Source organism: Perca fluviatilis, chromosome 6 (assembly GCF_010015445.1).
Source record: "Perca fluviatilis chromosome 6, GENO_Pfluv_1.0, whole genome shotgun sequence".
Lineage (NCBI taxonomy): Eukaryota > Metazoa > Chordata > Actinopteri > Perciformes > Percidae > Perca > Perca fluviatilis.
Genome location: NC_053117.1, coordinates 37735637 through 37756325, shown reverse-complemented (window position 1 = coordinate 37756325; position 20689 = coordinate 37735637). Strand labels below are relative to the sequence as shown.

At 41.6% G+C, this 20689-nt stretch overlaps 1 protein-coding gene across 2 annotated transcripts in view; it reads right to left on the bottom strand.

The window, feature by feature from the left end:
- The window catches only part of acsl2 (acyl-CoA synthetase long chain family member 2), a 32390-nt gene that overhangs the window by 5890 nt on the left and 5811 nt on the right, over nt 1–20689 (bottom strand). The window contains exons 1-12 of one of the 2 annotated variants that reach the window (XM_039804208.1): nt 12109–12126; nt 11327–11547; nt 10107–10221; nt 8955–9019; nt 8714–8815; nt 6440–6539; nt 4474–4652; nt 2918–2950; nt 2696–2747; nt 2464–2537; nt 1995–2072; nt 1153–1287 (exon numbers count right to left, since the gene is read on the bottom strand). In XM_039804208.1, coding sequence (XP_039660142.1) covers nt 1153–1287; nt 1995–2072; nt 2464–2537; nt 2696–2747; nt 2918–2950; nt 4474–4652; nt 6440–6539; nt 8714–8815; nt 8955–9019; nt 10107–10221; nt 11327–11545 — 1152 coding nt within the window. In that variant the 5' untranslated portion in view covers nt 11546–11547; nt 12109–12126. Of the gene's footprint in view, nt 1–1152; nt 1288–1994; nt 2073–2463; nt 2538–2695; nt 2748–2917; nt 2951–4473; nt 4653–6439; nt 6540–8713; nt 8816–8954; nt 9020–10106; nt 10222–11326; nt 11548–12108; nt 12127–20689 lie in introns of those variants that run through there. The other variant, XM_039804207.1, reaches the window with a different exon arrangement.

The window sequence follows — 20689 nt, the reverse complement described above, 5'->3', positions numbered from 1 at the left end:
AACTGTCTGACGCCCCCAGCGCTAGCTAAGCCTAGCCCAGATCCAGGAGGTTACCGGCTCCATCTAGCCTAGCTTAGCACAGATCCTGGAGGTTACCGGCTCCATCTAGCCTAGCTTAGCACAGATCCTGGAGGTTACCGGCTCCATCTAGCCTAGCTTAGCACAGATCCTGGAGGTAACCGGCTCCATCTAGCCTACTGCTCACTATAGTCACAGGGTGTACAAATAACAAGGTCATATGAGACACAGCCGTCTTCTAACCATATACATACTGGGAACTATATTATCAGAAGGCACTGCTACTTCTACTACTTGGGCGGAGGGATTTGCTCGCAGCACCTGAAGCCCTGTGGTGAGGAGCAGAGAGTTCGCTCAGAGTTGGAGTAATGGAGTCAACAATTACTAGATAGTAAAAGCATAGTCACCTTGTTATTTGTACACCCTGTGACTATACAAATCACAACATGTAAATAGGAACATGTTGGCATTATTTTGTCACTTATTGGGAGCAGTAGGCTAGATGGAGCCAGTTACCTCCAGGATCTGTGCTAAGCTAGGCTAGATGGAGCCAGTTACCTCCAGGATCTGTGCTAAGCTAGGCTAGATGGAGCCAGTCACCTCCAGGATCTGTGCTAAGCTAGGCTAGTTGGAGCCAGTTACCTCCAGGATCTGTGCTAAGCTAGGCTAGATGGAGCCGGTTACCTCCAGGATCTGTGCTAAGCTAGGCTAGCAGTGGGGGAGTCAGACAGAGTTACAACACGCACAGAGATGAGAAGGGTATGTATGGACTTTAACTCTGGGGGATACGCTGAATAAGCTAAAGTCCCAATAAGTCGGCGTGTTCCTTTAACACTTCTCCACCCCAAGCAGAAAAACGGTCCACTAAATTTCATTCCGGATCACCGCTGAAATCTGTAAAAATAAACAAATCTGCAGATTCCGTTTGGGTCCGCTAATCAAAGATGACTTTAAAGGCCCTACGTAATTCATCCCATTTTGTAGACTTGCGCCTTATTTTATTGTTCTTTTAATCTAATTTTCACTGCTGCTAAGTGTACCTAGTGTTACTCAGTTCCCCACCCAGATTTATTCTGCCGGTCCGGGGGATTCTCAAACCCTGAGGCCTCCGCTGCCCTGAATCTCTTTACTGACCTTGTCATAGATGCGATTGAGCAAACGAGGCACAACAGGAAAGAAGGTGGGTTTGAGAGTTTTAATGTCATCCATGAGAAGAGAAATGTCGCCTTGGTAGAATCCTACTCTCGCCCCGTGGCAGAACATAGAGACCTGGGACAGAAAAAAAGTATTTTTAGTGAACTGAAACTAAATAAAAACTAAAACCTTGAAGAGAAACTCAACTGAAACCATATTGCCAGGTTAAAAAAAAAAAAAACTAATAAAAATGACAATGAGTCAGGCAGACAAAAAATGAGTAAACTTGGTTTACACACTACAACACAAAAATGTCAACAGCTATTTTGTATACACTTGTTTCTGTATTTATTGTTTATTTCATATTAAAGCTTTAGTGCGTAACTTTTTTATATTAATGAACGTCCGTTACATTCAAGCCATTGCCAAATGAGTTGCTACAAAGCTAATTAAGACTATCAGCTCCACACAACTCTCTCTGTGTTTCTCAGTGTGGCTATGTTCAGAAGATTGTGGCGTCCGGTGACTTTCCCGCGCAGAAACTCGAGTGACGATAATGACCTCTTCTGAAGAGTCCACCTTTTTTTAATCCTCCGTGTCCTCCTTGGCTACTAGCAACTGTGTGGAGGAGGAGTGGGGGTGCGCCGACAGTGTTGTCGTCATTACTCAAAATCCCTCGTGGGGGCGACCGAAACTACGCACTACAGCTTTAACGTTCAATGCGTTTGTTTGCACCAACCGCCAAGGCAAAAATCGTTGCAAGTGTTACTTCCTTGGCAATAAATCCCTTCCTGGTTCGGATTTCTTATTCAGAACAGAAAAGTGAGAAATGCATCGGCTACCTGAATCATCCTCTCAAACATGTGGGCAAGCGGCAGGTAAGAGATGGACACGTCCTGCTGTCGGATCTCAAACGAACCCTGAGAGAGAGAGAGAGAGAGAGAGAGAGAGAGAGAGAGAGAGAGAGAGAGAGAGAGAGAGAGAGAGAGAGAGAGAGAGAGAGAGAGAGAGAGAGAGAGAGAGCAAAGCACAGGGGAGAGATTAAGTTCAGGCAGCAGGCAATCAAACGTGCAGTATGGCTTTTTCAACAGCAGTTAGATAGCGTAATCTTTATACAGGGGGGGGGCAATTAGTCAAAGTACCTTGCAGTGACAGGGGCAATCAAACAGCCAATTAATCATACCATTAGACACAGCGGGGAGAGGGACAGGTTTTTGTTTTTTTTTAGATACTGAAACACAAGCAGATGGGAAGTGATGGGAGCCGCGAGGCTGTTCTCAATTAGACAAGGAGGTGGAAGAGTAGACAGACCTCCAGGATCTTAATGACAGAGGAAGTGTTGGAGGCGATGTTGCCGTGGGTGATCATGGCTCCCTTGGGCTTCCCTGGATAAATAAACACGGCATTATGGCAGTGCCATAAAGAGAGCTCGTTAGTGGGCACTTGAGGACACTTCTCTAATGATGTGAATGAAGGATAATTACGCCGAGAGAGAGAGAGAGAGAGAGAGAGAGAGAGACGGTATGGAAATCAAAGACGGTACCTGTGGTTCCACTGGTGAAGCAAACCACGGCCAGGTCCTCGGGCTGGGGCGGCTACAGCAAGGCAGCAATAAAACATGAGAACACGAGTGTTAATGATATCGTATGGGACAGGAGCAACGGGGGAAACTGTCATCCTGGCATTTAGAGGGGGACTATCTGTTTACTGGAACCAGTTTGATGCGGTGATGTAGTGTAGCAGCTGGGAGACGATGTAAACTCACCACAGGATCTTTGAGGTTCTGCCTTCCCAGGTCCTAAGAGAAGAGGGGGACAACGAGGAGTTCTTCATATCAATTTACATATCACCATCGATGACTAAATTAAAGGGGAGACATTTAAAAGGAGTCTGCATTACAGGGATTTAGTACACGTTTTGGTTTGAAAACTCCAGGGTTGCTTTGTAGTCTGGACGGGCGAACAGGTCTTATTGGTAGGGTTGGGTATGGTTTGGGTTTTTTCCCCCCAATACTGGTGCTAAAGCAACACTTTTAAAACTGTGCCGGTGCCTGAACTGATACTAAAAAAAGTACTAAAGAACAGTCTGTGACTTTAAAGAACGGCTTATTTATTGCTAAGGCCATAATAATGTAATAAATGTAACTTACAGCAATAACTTATTTCACCTTTAAATTGCTGTTGAACGACAAAAACAACCACCAGATGGGAAAAGGGTATTTTACAATAACTTTGAATGCACCACGCGGCTACCTGCTTCAAGTGAACGCACCGTCTGTGTTGTTTTTCCGACAACGGCCCGGTGCTGGAATCCTCAGTCACACTTTACACTGTTTAACGTTAGCTGTCAGCATTTTAACCATGTTTAATCCAGCTGCTAGCTAAAGGTAGGCTAACGTTACCTGCTGTCAGGTGTAGTGTAAAGTCAGGCACCGAAATGAGGCAGCGAAATTATCGTTCTTATTCGGTCTCGTTACTACTGTTTACGTCGGCACCGGTGCCCTATTGGCACCACGTTTCGGTACCCAACCCTACTTATCAGATAGTTAAAAAGGTATATTAAGTGATATTAATCCAATACAGTTTTTGTCAAATTTAGCGAATATCTCCTCACGGTCACCTAGCTCTCAGTTTTCTGTGTGCGCTGAAAAGAAATCCGGTGCTAATTAGGGCTGCACTATATTATCGTTATTTTATCGTCATCGCAATATTAACTGGCGCAATAAACAAATCGTGAAAGGCTGCGACATATCGCGAAAGCCACACAGAGATTTTTTTGTTGTTAGTTGAAAGAAATTATCAGTAGAAAACCGCAGTTTTAAATCTAACGGTCATTGCTTTTTTTTTTTGGTGGTGCCTTTTATATTCAACTCAGTGTTCAATTTGTTCAATAAAAGTGTTGGAAATTATTTAATTGTATGTTCAAATTTTAATTCAACAAGCAATTGTTGCATTTCAGCAGAAGACTGAAAGCAGCAGAAATGCAGAACTGAAATATCCATTTATCGCAAGTAGTATCGTTATCGCGATATTCAGCAACGTTATCGCATGTCGCATATTTTTCTCATATCGTGCAGCCCTAGTGTGAATGGAAAACACACTAAAACAGCATTTCAGCCAATCGGCAACAGGCGGCGACAGATGATGGTAGGGGCGGGAGGGGGGAGGCAGCATGGACGTTCTGCTACTGCAGCTAAAACTCTTGTGTGGACAAGGGATCGTTTTTGTCTCAAAACGCCACTTAAAAATAAAAAAACGTAGCAGTGTAGATGTAGCCTTAACATATTCAACTCAACAGCCCCTGTGCCTCCATTCCGCTCACCATAAGCTGCTCCAGTTTCAGAACCTCTATCTCGCAGTTCTTCGCCCTCTCCACGAACGCTTCGCTGAACTCGTTGAAGAGAACCAGGCAGGAGAGCTTCGGAGTCACCCCTTTCTCCTTGTTCTCCAACAACGCTGCCGCTTTCTCCTCCCGGTCGCAGATCACCAGAGAGATCTCCGCTAAGAACGTAAAGAACATAAAGAGTTACTAAAACAACAGTAGTGTGTGTTAACTGCTGACAGGAATAGTTCACCACAAAGAGAGAGACCAGTCTTTTACTCAGCCTCAGGCGTCTTTTTTTTTAAGCTGCCAGCGTCCGTTTTACATTATAATCCTACGGAGTAAACTGTGTTTTCAAAAAAAGTCGTGGCCGTCTTTTTGAAGTTGAAAATAGTTCAACTTTTCTGGGAAAAAAACAAACAAAACGCACTACATGAAGCGCTTTTTTGACAGCTGATCAATGACAAGCAGAGTAACCAGACCTGTCATGGAGTAAAAACATGGAGTTGGAGCACAGCGAGTTATATACGGTATGACCGGGTGCTCCGTACTCTTTGTTTTACCTAACGTTAGCACCTCTCTCTCTAGCTCCCTCCACCACTTTGTTTTATCTAACGATAGCACCTCTCTCTCTCTCATCTAACATTAGCACCTCTCTCTCTAGCTCCCTCCACCACTTTGTTTTATCTAAAGTTAGCACCACTCTCTCTCGCTTTTCTTTCTCTAGCTCGCTCCACCTCTTTGTTTTATCTAACGTTAGCACCTCTCTCTCTAGCTCCCACCACCTCTTTGTTTTATCTAACATTAGCACCTCTCTCTCTCTCTGTTCTCTCTCTAGCTCGCTCCACCACTTTGTTTTAGCTAACGTTAGCACCGCTCCACGTAGCGCTCTGAGATACTTTAGCAGTAGCTGTTGTTATAGCAACAAAAGACGCTCTCGGCTGCTTTTTGGAACCAAAACACTGCCAGCTTCTGTTCTACTACAAAAGCGCCCTAGTCGACTTTTTCTTGTCAAAAGAGACGCCAAGTGTGAACATGGCCTTAGTTGTCAGTGCAGAGAAGACGCTCTTTTCAGTCTTTTTATTTATTTTTTTTTTTTATACAGACAATAAAAAAATTCACTTAGCACACATTTCTTAAACTCCTCTAGTCTAAAAATCCAACACACGACTGCACATTTGGTCCAAACATCAAACCAGTGGTGGAAAGTCAAGTAAGTACATAGTTTCAGTTTAGTTTTTCTTGAAGGTTTTAGTTTTTATTTAGTTTCAGTTTACTTAAAATAGGTTTATCTGCTTATTTTAGTTTACTATAAATCCTTGTCCTGCACATGTGTTGCATGACTCTCAGTCTCCAAAAACAATCTTCTGGGAGATTAGAGTGACTGTGTGTTGCTTAGGGCTGGGTATCGTTCAAAAATGTTCGATACCAGTACCGGTACCAATACCGTGACTTTGATACTGGTTCTTAAACTATGCTTTTTTCGATACCAATTTTATAAAACAAAAACCAAATTATGGCACTAATCTTTATTAATAATTTAGCTCCGACTACGTGAGCCCTGTCTCTGTAACGTAGAGTTTTTCCTACGTGCCTCTCTGACGTGTAACATTAGCCAGCCAATCACAGACATTATAAGATCTTGGTAGAAGCATGCTGCGTGCTTATTGGCTCACTGACTCATGAGATTTCCTCCATAGGTATTGAAATTAGGTATTGAATGGCGAGGCATTTTTCGATACTTGATACTTTAGAGGCAATTCAGTCGGTGCCTAAAAAGTATTGAATTCAGTACCCAGCCCTAGTGTCGCTCACCACTATGGTCTGATGGTTTGATGTGATGGGAGGCTGGCAGACAGGCCATTAAATAATAATGACACAGCTTACATTTTTTTAGTGAACTATTCCTTTAAATTAAAGATAAAATCCCATTAACAATGAACAAAATCTGTGTGTAGTTCCTCACCCAGGTTGAGTATGTGGACCATGGCCTCCAGGCCCAGAGTGTCGTACAGAGGCACCACGGCCATGGAGAAGGTGTAGCACGCCAGCTCAGAGATGATCCACTGTGAGCAGCAGAGGGAGACAACGCAGCGCGGTTAACACTCACTCCCAGCCTCCACACACTGCTGAGCACTAGTTGAGTTAGATATCTAAACATTAAAGGGTAACTACCGGGTTTTTTTCCAACCAGAACCCTATGTTCCTATGTTTCTGTGTCTAAGTGACTGATGGGAACAACAATCTCTGACATTGGTCCAGTATTAAGCGAGATCGCTGCAGTTGGCAGCGGCGAAACAAGCTACAGTGCAAGTTAATAGGACAATTGTCCAGCTTGCATTTACCTTCACAAAATGCTTGTTTTGCCGCTGACAGGCTCAGATTAATATTCTAAGTGTCTGACATAACATTATGGGAAGGATTTCTAAGGAGGTCAAATATTAATAATTATTATAAATAAATAAAAAAATAAAACCTTCAAGAAAAACTAAACTGAAACTATGTTGTCAGGTTGAAGAACAAATGAAAATGTAATAAAAATGAACATTCATTTCAGTTTTAGGTTTTTATCTGTAATAGGATAGCGCTGTGCTGTAATTGCTTCACACGGGACACTAACGTAGCTTAAAGATGAATAATTAAACATTGTTATTCTCCAACCGTCTAGGAACTAAAACCAAACCTTTCTGACAAACTGAAACTAAAAGTAAAAGTAAATCCAAAAGTCAAAACTAAAATGAAGTTAAAACTAATTGAAAATTCAAACCTTTTATAACCTTGGTTATGAAATCATAATGCATTTCATATTTTAAAAAAGCACTCGGTGTGTAGATTGGTCTGATGAGGGCTTATGGGCTCTGGTGGAGCAGAAAATTATCTTTCACTTTCTGTCTAACACAGCAGTGACTAAAGTGGCTAAAGTGTATATATATATATATATATATATATATATATATATACACACACACATACATATATACATACATACATACATACACACACACATCCATCTATAAAAATGAGTTTGGGAGCAGGCATGCTGCAATAAGTGCGGCCCTGGAGACCCACATTCCCCAGCAGCACTCTGCTCTCAATATGAATTAATGCAAACACACTCTAAAGAGAGACAAAAACTAATTTAATTTTCAAAAATCATAGAAGAAATCCTGGTACGAGTTCAGAGGAGCAAACCTCTGTGCAGATGTGTGTGTGAGAATATATTAACGGATCAACTGAGGCTGCAACTAACGATTGTTTTCATAGAGGATTAATCTGTCGATTATTTTCTCGATTAATCGATTGGTTGTTTGGTCTAAAAAAATGTCAGAAAATGGTTCAAGACTTTACGGTCACAGAGGAGAGAAGAAACTATATGAAACATATTCACATTTAACACACTGACATCAGAGAAGTTTTACCTTTTTTCTTCACTAAATGTATCAAACCAATTAATCGATTATGAAAATAATTGGTTATCTAAGCAACACTAAAGCTCACAGGTAATTAGGGCTCGGCAATGTATCGATATATGAGAGACCAGACTATAGATCGTCTTACACTAATGGACATGTGGACATTTTGGACTGGTTTTAGTCATTTTCTAAACTTACCAGACGGTTCTAGCCGTTGTATTAAGTGTTCTATTATTTGCTTTTACCCACTTAGTCATTATATCCACATTACTGATGATTATTTAAAAATCTCATTGTGTTAATATTTTGCGAAAGCACCAGTAGTCAACACTACAATATCGCTGCAATATCGGCATCGATGCAAAACCAGCGATGAGTCGAGGGTCATACCTCAGGTCTGTGTGTGTGTGTATGTATGTATATGTATATGTATATATATATATATATATATATATATATATATATATAAAAAATATTATATATAATTGTGATATAATAAATATTATTTTATCACATTTTTCGACATACTATACTATGACTTTATCACTTTTTTAACATAATATATTATGACTTTTTTCGCCATGCTATACTAAGCCTTTTCTGCTTTTTTCGACATACTGTACTATGTCTTTTTGACATACTATACCATGACTTTTTGATCACATTTTTTTGACAAACACTACTATGACTTTTTTCGACATACTAAGCTATGCCTTTTTTTATCCCTTTTTTGGACATACCATACTATGACTTTTATCACTCTTTTCGACATACTCTACTAGGACATTGCAAACTTAATAAATCCAGCGATGAGTCGAGGGTCATACCTCGGGTCTGTTCTGTGCAAATATCCCGACAAACTGCTGCGGGTTGGGCTGGCAGCCTTTGGCCAACAGCCCCGAGCCCAGCACCTGCGCCCGCTCAGCCACCTGAAGAATATATATATATATATATATATATATATATATATAAAAAAGAAAAGAAAAAACACTCCGTCAACAAACAGCAAAGAGTTAACATGTTACACAGAAGTGCTGTGATGACTGGAGTACTGAAAACATGTCGGACCTCAGTGTAGGAGATCCACTGGTAGGGCTGGCCCGGCTGTCTGAAGCCCAGACACGGCTCGCTTCCTGAGGAGCACCGGACACACATGTCACCTCAGTTCAAAACATATGCAATATTTATAGTGTGCTGTCTGTTGATAGGTTACTTTTTTACTTGAATTAGGGACTTTATATCTTGAATATCGTCGCTGTCAGGCAAAAACTTTGTATGTCCAAGACCAAGACTTTTGCTTTTCAGAGAATAAAAAAAAAAGAAATGCTAATTTGAAAACATTTTGTTCGGCAGAGTCAGATGAAATCGCCTCGTCACTGTTTTAAATATTTGTGAAACCCACAGACAGACGTAAAGGGTGATCAATAGCTTTGATTTATGAAAAGAAAGGAAAATGTCAAAATATGGAAGAACAAGGGGTTCTGCCTGACAGCGACGAAGTTCTGCTTATGACCCATATCAGGTGAAAGTTATTTATTTTATATTTTTTTTCTGAAATCTGTCAAGATTTACAACAACTTGTTATCTAACTGCTACAGTTGAAAACGAGCGTGAGGTTGAGTGGAATTACACTGTGATGAATAACTGTAGCTATTACACCACAGTTTGGTTCAACGGATAAAGCCTGACATCCGGCGCAGGATGTCAGGTTTTATCCCTCACCTTCCGCTCTCTCTGTGTGTCGCCGTTTTCAAAATCCCTTCACTTCAGGAAACAACAAACTTCGAGCTAGCAAGATACTCACAAAGTTTTAAGGAAAATTTGGATGGTGCAACAAGGCAGGCCTGCTTGCTTCTTTCTGGGAATGATTGTAAAGATTTACAAAGAATATGTTTAGAGCATTTCCTCTCTAACTGGGACGTTTTGGGACCGATTGATGGGATTGCTGTGGACGAAGTACACACGGAGATACACTGGTAAGAGCCAATGAGGTTTGACCATGTATCAGCTCATTTAAATAGCTCCCGTTACTGTGTTGTGTCAACAGTTAACTACATTTAATATTGGATGTGGCGTTTTCTTTTGCGGCGTGCAAATGTTCCACCAGAACAACTTCCTTCTGGCTGCTGAGATATTCCTTCTTTTGTCACTTCTTTGATATGGTTCCACAGTCAAATTTAGGATCAAGTTAAATAAAATGTGTTGTGAATGCGTCAGCACCTGCGATCTTTAGGCCTCTCTGGAACATGTCAAAGACCGTCCTGGTGTCATCGTAGTAAAACTCCAGCAGTGTGTCGTCTTTAAGAAGAGCCGATCGCCTGCAGCAGGGATCTCCCTACAACAAACATAGCTATTAAACACTTTAAAGGGGAACTTCATTTTTTTTTAGTTCAACCTGGACTCTATTTTGCCATGCATTGGTGTCTAGGTGACTAATGTGAACAAATATCTTTGAAGTTGGTCCAGTATTCAGCGAGAACACTGTAACCGGCAGCTGTAAACCGAGCTGTATTGTAACTGTCCACTAAAAGTTCTGTTTTTGCCGCTGACAGGCTCAGATTATTATTCTAAGTGTCTGACAACATTATGGAAAGGATCCCTACAGAGACAGACCTTTTAGTTAAAGCGTAAGAACATGAAACCGCTCCAAAATGGGCGTCGCCAAACCCACCAGACTCCACTTAAATAATTAGTACTTTTAGCGTGTATAGAGCCAGCATATTTCCACATGTAAATGAGTGAATTAAGGGTTTATTTCAACCAAACCAGAGTGGTGATTGTTGGAACTCACCAGACTCCATTTAAATAAACAGTAATTTTATCATCGTAAAACACACTTCATTCAAAGTCGACAGAAACAAAATAAAACTACCAAAAGTCGTCTTGGTTCGTCTTTCCACTGTTCCAACAATCACCACTCTGGTTTGGTTGAAATAAACCCTTAATTCACCCATTTACATGTGGAGATATGCTGGCTCTATACACGCTAAAAGTCCTGATTATTTACATGGAGTCTGGAGGAGTTTGGTGATGGGGATTTAGGGGCTGTTGCATGTTAAACAAAAAGCATCTTACTCTTTAACAAAAAGGTCTATCTTTGTAGGGATCCTTTCCATAATGTTGTCAGACACTTAGAATAATAATCTCAGCCTGTCAGCGGCAAAAACAGAACTTTTAGTGGATGAAAACTGACGATGTACATTTGCCCTTTAGGGGAACAGTGCAGCTCGGTTCCAGCAACGGTTACAGAGTTCTCGCTCAATACTGGACCAACTTCAATGATTTTTGTTCACATTAGTCACTCAGACACAAAAGACATGAGAAAATAGGGTCCAGGTTGAAAAAAAAACAAACAAACTAAAATTACACTTTAATATACTCCTACTCCATGACGATGTATGCCATTTACATGAATGACGATGCCAACAGCGGCGACTCACATTCACAGCGACAGACTGGGCTTGTAGATCACAGGGAGGACGCATGGGTCGAGGACGGGTCACCAGCCAGTACGCGGTGAGAGACGCCAGGGCTCCGAGACCCAGCAGAGAGGCGGAGGACAGGGAGCAGGACGGCAGAAGACTCCAGAAGTCCTGCGATTCAGAAGCTTTGAGTCCAGCCCTTGAGCGAAGTGACTGTAACCAGTCCTGGAAATGCATAGCTGAGAGAGGAGGAGGACAGAAACCAAGAAAGAAAGAAAGAAAGAAACAGTGAAACAGAAGAAGCTGCTTTTACATCACAAACAAATCATTGAAAAATGCAGAAGGCAGCACAATAGCAAATAGAATCAGCCCGACTCCCATTTTATTGTTATGTTTTCTGTTTTTTTTTGTCATGTTCATTATGTTTTTTCTTTTTCAGATAAAGTAAATCTACGACAGTAGACCTCCTTGGATGACCTCAACTTTATAAATCCAGTCTATTTTATTTTACTATCGTCAAGCTTCAGTGTGTCCTTTAAAGTCACTTTTAAACCTTAAATGTAATTTACTGCTAATTCGAAAGAAATTATGTTTTGTAATTTAAAAAGAATATTGTTTTTATTGTCACATGCAATTGTAAACCACACAACATAGTGAAACTTGACCTCTGCTTTAATCCGCCCTAAGAATTAGGAGCAGTGGGAGCAATTTAGGATCGCTCAGGGACACTTCAGAACGCGGACAGGCGAAGGCGGGGATCAAACCGCCAACCTCGTGGTTAAAAAGGACCAGCACTTTACCTTCTGAGCAACAGCCTAAAAAGTTCGCTGACCGGGTATCCAACCCTGGTCGCGGCAGTGAGAGCGCCGAATCCTAACCACTGGGACTGGTATGTGTACTGCGTTTACGTTTTCTATTTTCCAGCGAGCCAATAAGCACGCAGCGTGCTTACTACCAAAATCTAATAATGTCTGCGATTGGCTAAGCAACGTTACGCAGCGTAGAGGCACGCAGGAAAAACTCTCCGTTACACAGAGACGACTCACGTAGTAGGAGCTGGAAAATAAATAAAAAGATTTGTGTCGTAATGTGTAATGTTGTAATTTCTTTTTGTTAAAATTAGGGTTGGGTACCGAAACTCGGTGCCAATAGGGAACCGGTGCCGACGTAAACGGTAGTAACGAGACCGAATAAGAACGAAAGTTTCGGTGCCTCATTTCGGTGCCTGACTTTACACAACACCTGACAGCACGTAACGTTAGCCTACCTTTAGCTAGCAGCTGGATTACCGGTAAAATGCTGACAGCTAACGTTAAACAGTGTAAAGTGTGACTGTATTTCACTGTGGAGGACTTCAACAGCGGGATGTAACAGTCTGCTCTGCAGCGCAGCAGCAGTTGCCGTTGTCGGAATTCATAGATATACAGTAGTAGTACTAGTAGTACTAGTAGTACTATGTTTATATGGTCGGAATTAAACAACACAGACGGTGCGTTCACCCGCAGCTGCCGTTGTCGGAATTAAACAACACAGACGGTGCGTTCACTTACAGCTGCCATTGTCGGAATTAAACAACACAGACGGTGCATTCACTTAAAACAGGTAGCCTCGTGGTGCATTCACAGTAATTGTAAAATACCCTTTTCCCATCTGGGGTTCAACAGCAATATACTGGTGAAATAAGTTATTGTTATTACATTATTATTAAATCTTTAATTTTGACCATGGCCTAAGCAATAAACAAGTCACTGACTGTTGTTTACTACCCTTATTTTTTTTCTTCTTCTTTTTTTTTTTTTTAACTTTATTGAAAAGTACCGGTTCAGGCACCGTTTAGGCACCGGCACCGTTTTAAAAGTATTTTTATGAAATTGGCATCAGAAAAAGTATCGTTTAGTAACAGATATCAAAGTCGCGGTATTGGTATCGGTAAAGTTATCGAAACATTTTCAACAATACCCAGCCCTAGTTATGAGCTCTGCTCCTGGCCGGAGGAGGAGCTGCTGCTGTCGGACGTGGAGCTCTCAGCCCCCCCCCCCCCCTCGCCGGAGCTCCGACTGCAGGTCAAAGGTGGCAGCCGAGGCTGTGCTGCCGCCTGATATACAGTGCCTTGCGAAAGTATTCGGCCCCCTTGAACTTTTCGACCTTTTGCCACATTTCAGGCCTCAAACATAAAGATATAAAACTGTAATTTTTTGTGAAGAATCAACAACAAGTGGGACACAATCATGAAGTGGAACGAAATTTATTGGATATTTCAAACCTTTTAAACAAATAAAAAACTGAAATATTGGGCGTGCAAAATTATTCAGCCCCTTAAGTTAATACTTTGTAGCGCCACCTTTTGCTGCGATTACAGCTGTAAGTCGCTTGGGGTATGTCTCTATCAGTTTTGCACATCGAGACCGACATTTTTGCCCATTCCTCCTTGCAAAACAGCTCGAGCTCAGTGAGGTTGGATGGAGAGCGTTTGTGAACAGCAGTTTTCAGTTCTTTCCACAGATTCTCGATTGGATTCAGGTCTGGACTTTGACTTGGCCATTCTAACACCTGGATATGTTTATTTGTGAACCATTCCATTGTAGATTTTGCTTTATGTTTTGGATCATTGTCTTGTTGGAAGACAAATCTCCGTCCCAGTCTCAGGTCTTTTGCAGACTCCATCAGGTTTTCTTCCAGAATGGTCCTGTATTTGGCTCCATCCATCTTCCTATCAATTTTAACCATCTTCCCTGTCCCTGCTGAAGAAAAGCAGGCCCAAACCATGATGCTGCCACCACCATGTTTGACAGTGGGGATGGTGTGTCCAGGGTGATGAGCTGTGTTGCTTTACGCCAAACATAACGTTTTTGCATTGTTGCCAAAAAGTTCGATTTTGGTTTCATCTGACCACAGCACCTTCTTCCACATGTTTGGTGTGTCTCCCAGGTGGCTTTTGGCAAACTTTAAACGACACTTTTATGGATATCTTTAAGAAATGGCTTTCTTCTTGCCACTCTTCCATAAAGGCCAGATTTGTGCAGTATACGACTGATTGTTGTCCCATGGACAGAGTCTCCCACCTCAGCTGTAGATCTCTGCAGTTCATCCAGAGGGATCATGGGCCTCTTGGCTGCATCTCTGATCAGTCTTCTCATTGTATGAGCTGAAAGTTTAGAGGGACGCGGTCGGTTCGTAGATTTGTAGTGGTCTGATACTCCTTCCATTTCAATATTATCGCTTGCACAGTGCTCCTTGGGATGTTTAAAGCTTGGGAAATCTTTTTGTATCCAAATCCGGCTTTAAACTTCTCCACAACAGTATCTCGGACCTGCCTGGTGTGTTCCTTGTTCTTCATGATGCTCTCTGCGCTTTACACGGACCTCTGAGACTATCACAGAGCAGGTGCATTTATACGGAGACTTGATTACACACAGCTGGATTCTATTTATCATCATTAGTCATTTAGGTCAACATTGGATCATTCAGAGATCCTCACTGAACTTCTGGGAGAGTTTGCTGCACTGAAAGTAAAGGGGCTGAATAATTTTGCACGCCCACTTTTCAGTTTTTTATTTGTTAAAAAAGTTTGAAATAGCCAATGAATTTCGTTCCACTTCATAATTGGGACCCACTTGTTGTTGATTCTTCACAAAAAATTACAGTTTTATATCTTTATGTTTGAGGCCTGAAATGTGGCAAAAGGTCGAAACGTTCAAGGGGGCCGAATACTTTCGCAAGGCACTGTAATGGCATCATTAATCAATTAAGATTCATAACAGGTTAAAAACTCCTCATAGTCAGGTTAAATAGTAGCCCACTTCCGTGTTTTGGTACAGTTGGTATTTAAGTGGTCTGATGTGATGTGAAAGCCCTCTATACTTCATTATATTCCGTTATATTTTAATATTTTGAATTATTCCGAAGTTTGTGTTTTCCTACACATTCTATATAAACACAATGCATCAAAATGTTTTTAGAACGCAGGAAATGAAGTGTTTAACATGCACAATGTCCGGTGGGGGATCCACAGACTATGCTCTCTGCTATCAGCCAGGAAAAAACCTGTAGGCTACTTAAGATGACAGACACACATAAGTGTACCGCCGGGTCTTTTAAAGAATTTGGAAGCACACCGCAAGAAATATTCCGAAATCTTAAGGTCTCTGCACCACGAGTTCTACAAATACTACAGTAGGGAAAAAGCCCCATGAGATCAATATAAGTTAAAGCTTCAGGTGATCAAATAAGACCCAATAATGTATCGTAGAATCTAATCTGGAGGCCTCAGTGTAAAGGGACACTTCATCACATCATGTCTTTTGAAATGCAGCATTAAGCTACTAAGAACTGTGCCCGTGCTGGATCATTCAAAGACTAAACTGAATTCTTTAAAACTTTATGCAAAAGTTTGTCAACAGGTTCATCCATCGCCACAGTGCTCCGGCGGCAACAAAGGCCTATTCTCCGTGTCAGAAAAAAAACAAAAAACCGCTGCCATCCCCCACAGTAAACACTACCATCCATCTTAAACTCCGAACGCAACAAAAACCTAAAAGAGAGGGTTATTAAAACCAACACTCGCCCTTCTGAAACTGTTCAAATTCCAGTGTGAAGGGGCTGGTTAAAAGGCTGAACCACACTGGGCCGCAGGCTTGGCACCGCACAGAGAGAGAAAAAAAACAAGAAGAAAAGCTGTAGACGGGGGACGTGGAGAGACACCAGGAAGTAATAATGATTGGTTTAACAGAAAGAGGCGCCGAGGTTACTCTCAGTCATGTTGTGCCACTCTTTGATTCAGCAGAGCAGAGCGGCAGTAGCGAGGGGCCGGTGCTGAGATAGGGTGAGGGGAGGGCCGCCTAAACCCCCCCCTCCCCTCCCCATTGATAAAATAGACTTTATTGAATGCAGTCTTTTCAGTGCAAAACATCAGTAAAAATGCAAAGCAGGTAAATAAATAAATACATATATAAAGAGTCTCTAAAGTCACTATAAAAATATATAAAAGAGGTAGTTTATTGGTTATAAAAAAAAAATGAAAAATGTGCACATCCATACAATTCTTCTGTGCAGGCGCGGAGGACAAAAACAGGGACTTGAAGAAAGAAAATCCCGCACACTGCTCTTGCTGCAGCATCACCGTTTATTAAAGAAAGGAAAGTTAAAACCCACACAAACAAGACATTCACTGCACGATTCCTCCTTCCGCTGCCAGGCACTTTACTGTTCATATCCAAACTGAATTAAGGGGGGGGGGACGGACTTGAGACTAATCTAACACAAACTTAAAAAAACTGCCCATTTCACCTTCTCTAACAAACCACGTCATCTTCCGCCAGGCAAGGACGTCACCTCACTGAATAAAGTCTCCGCTTTCCCACATCTCCCCCCGCCCCCCCCCCTTCCTGAACCCCCCTCAACCTCTCACCCACTTTCTCCCCCGGTGCCCAATAGGAGCGGGGATAAAGAGTGACATCAAACTCCTCCCTTCCTATTCTACCAGGCCGACGTTTCCCTTCCCTGCAAGGGCAAAGTGATGCCACACTCGTCCGCAGAGCAGAGTACCAGCAGGGTCTGAAAAGTATTTTAACGTTCTAATAATAGAACTACTTTGTTTACAAAAAGGTCTCATGTCAGGGCTGCAACTAACTATTACTTTCTTCGTCCATTAATCTGTCGATTATTTTCAGGATGAATGTATTAGTCGTTTGGTTTATGAAATGGTAAAAATGGTGTTTTCCCAAAAGCCCAAGGTGACGTCCTCAGATGTCTCGTTTTGTCCCCAACTCAAAGATATTCAGTTTACTGTCACAGAGGAGAGAAGACACTAGAACATGTTCACATTTAATAAACTGGAATTATAGAAGTTATGACTCAAAGTGATTAATCGCTTATCAAAATAGTTGGCGATTCATTTGAGTTGACATCTGATCTATTAATCGGTTAATAATAGGTCATGATACGATATCGTGATTTTAAACATATTGCAATATATTGCAATGTATTACCTTTTTTCCAACTTCAAATTTTTCCCAATGTAAAATGATGTCCCCAAAAAGGAAAATATTGTCAACATCTGTTTTATCTAAAAAGATACATTTCTCTGTTTGTTCATCTCACTTCAAATTTTATTGCTGCAAAATGGGATAGTCAAGCAGACAAACTGACACATATATCATAAAAGATCGATACTTGGCGTCTGTGTATCGATAAAGTTTTGCCACGAAAAATATCACGATACTATGCCGTATCGATTTTTTTCCCCCAACCCTAGCAGCTGGTGTTCCCCTCGAGTCATTTCTCTAGGTAAATAAAATGAGAAACAAAAAAAAAGGGCTTTATGAAATGTGACACATCAAACTAATGACAGTCTGCTGTGAAGAGAGCTTCCTGCAGCCCCCTTCTGCTCCCTCCTCCCATTCATCAGGGCTATTGTCAGACAGACAGAGACCATTGTGCTCTCGGCTTTTTACGGCAAACAGCACACACACATGAAAATAAACTGAAGGAATACAAATGCACCTTCACATCCCATGTTAGTACCTGCTTGGGGAGGAGTCTATAAACAAGTTGACGTCTTTAAATGTCTTGTTGTGTCAGTCCAAAACCAAAAAAGATACAGTTTAATATGAATATAAAACAGAAATAAGCAGGAAATCTCCTGATTTGAGAGGCTAAAAACAGCATTTTCTGCTATTTTTGCATGAAAAATAATAATCGATTATCAAAAGAGTTGGCGAATATTTTTCCAGCGATCGACTAATCGATTTAGGCACACGTGATGACATCATGTGATCACCAAATGACGTGTGATCCAACAAACTAAATCCTTTTAACAATGGAAATGAATTGACCTCTTGCTCTGTAGAGCTGCAGCTAACGATTGTTTTCATTGTCGATTAATCCGTCGATTACTTTCTCGATTAATCGATTAGTTGTTTGGTCAGAAAATGGTGAACAATGTGGATCAGTGTTTCCCAAAAAGCCCAAGATGACATCCTCAAATGTCTTCTTTTGTCCACAACTCAAAGATATTCAGTTTACTGTCACAGAGGAGAGAAGAAACTAGAAAATATTCACATTCAAGATGCTGGAATCAGAGACTTTACAGTCCTTCCAGAAAAACGCAGAGTTTTTTTGTGATTGTTGCGGGTAAAAATCCTTGATTATGCGGCACGTTTTCTTAAAAAATGCGATGGAATATGCGGGATATTTATGCAATTTACGCGATGAAATTGCGGAAACTTGCAAAAATTGCGGTAACTTGCGGGAACTTGCAAAAATTGCGGTTTGATGAAAAAGTGATTCCCCCAACACCCTGCTTTTTTTAAACTTAATTTCCAAAAATAGTTTACAGATATTCAGTCATTGCAATGGGTAAAAAAATAAAATACAAAAATATATACAAATAATATAATATTAAAGTAAAAATAAAAGTAATAGCTAGTCTAAACAGAGGGAAATAAAAGATACAAAAGAGACAGACTTTTAAAAATCGTTAATAATATAGACAGCAGGAGCACTTAAAGAAATTTCAGATATTAGCTTTCTTATTGGATACCAACTTAAGAGACTCAAAGTACATGTCAAATTCAATCACACGTCACTTCATAACGTTCCCATGGCAACAGGGGAAAATGGCTGCTCGTGTGAAGTAAACGCAAAAAAATTTCAACTTTCTGCTAAGATATATGTGACTTTTTTGCAACGAAAATGCGGGGATTGTTAAATCATGCAAGCACCGCATATTTTGCGCGGAAATCGGCAATTTATGCGGCGAAAGTGCGGCATATTTGAAAAAATGCGGCCCCCGCATGAATATGCGGACTTTGGCTGATTACACATTGAATTATGCGATCGCATAATCGCGTTTTTTCTGGAGGGACTGACTTTTTACATGCATTAAGTATGTTGTTTTTTATAATGAGTGAATAAACTAAACTAAATCCAAAGTGACCTACGAGGTGTGGTGCCAGGACAGCTGGAAGATTACCCCTGTATAGTGGTGTCTGAACCCGGTGCTGCTTAGTTACATGAAACCTGCGGCTGGAGGGGAAAGAAATGCACAAATGTTGCATTGTCTGGGACGACCCTGATTGGAGTCAAGTGAATTTGACACCATGGGGGACTCACAAACGTCTTGTGGAAAGTGAAGGCAGTGTTTTCCCCCCAGTGTGTGGCAAGCCACCACCAGACCTAAGCCACTGGGAATTATTTCGGAATGTACTTATATATATTTATTTATATATACGTATATATATTTTTTGTGTTACAGTGGGGCGGCTCGGTTTAAAACTTAAGACGGTCGTATTTTCAAATCACCAGTTAGCTCTTAGCAGTAGGGTTGGGCATCGTTGGATTTTAACAATTCTGATTCCGATTCTCGATTCTGATTCCTTGAGGGGTGGAGTTGAAACGGGTCACATGCTTATTTCACGAATAAGATTTTGAATCAACGGTGGTTTGCAGTTTTACCGCTTTTTCTACGTAAAATAAAGCCACACTAGAGCGCCGCTTACTGTGCTCCGAAGCTGCAACACAACAAAACTGCTGCAGAACCAAATCTTGCCCATGTTAAATTTGGATGACCGATGACCAAATCCTCCAAACAATTCCAATAAAAAAACAACGATTTCACTGGAATCGTAATTTTTGAAACGATTCCGAGTAGGAATCGGTTCTCGATGCCCAATCCTACTTGGTGCTGATTTAATGTAGGGCCCTATGGAATCCATCTTATAGCTTTTTTTTTATTTCATGATTCCGTCCATGATTCGGTTATCACAGAAACTACTGGGCTCTACATTAAAGTTGCCATCAGTCTGTGACTGGCCCCAGCCCGGGCCCTCGACACTTGCCACCGGGCTAAACAACTCTTCTGGGGGGGGGGGGAACCCTGGAAGGGGTTTTCTACGTGCAAGTTGCGTGGTCTCGCTCGTTCATTCTTCACCTCCTTCTTCGTCGACATGTAAAACTTCATTGTGTCTCTGTGTTCTTCACGCTTCATTTGGGAATCCCAGCCGGAGAACACCCGTGCATTTCGTTCTCTCTCTCTCTCTCTCTCTTCTCCCCCCCTTTCCCCCTGCCCCCCCGGGCCAGCCAACCTCACGTGTATCCCCCTCCCATTGGACCATTCACTCCTCAGGGCACATGGACAGTGTGTGGAGTTCATTGCTGCAAAATGCTGTCGCCTCCGTCCCATAAACCCTCCCCCTCCGCATGTCACCTCCTGTAGTTTTCTGGGTCAGGGGGAAGCATTCCCCAGCATCACCACAGAAGCTCCGCGGGCCACCGTGCACAGCCTCTTCTCGTACAGCAATTCAGGGACTTATTCTAGGTAGGGCTGCAACTGACGATTGTTTTCATTGCTGATTTATCTCTTGGTTATTTTCTGGATGAGTG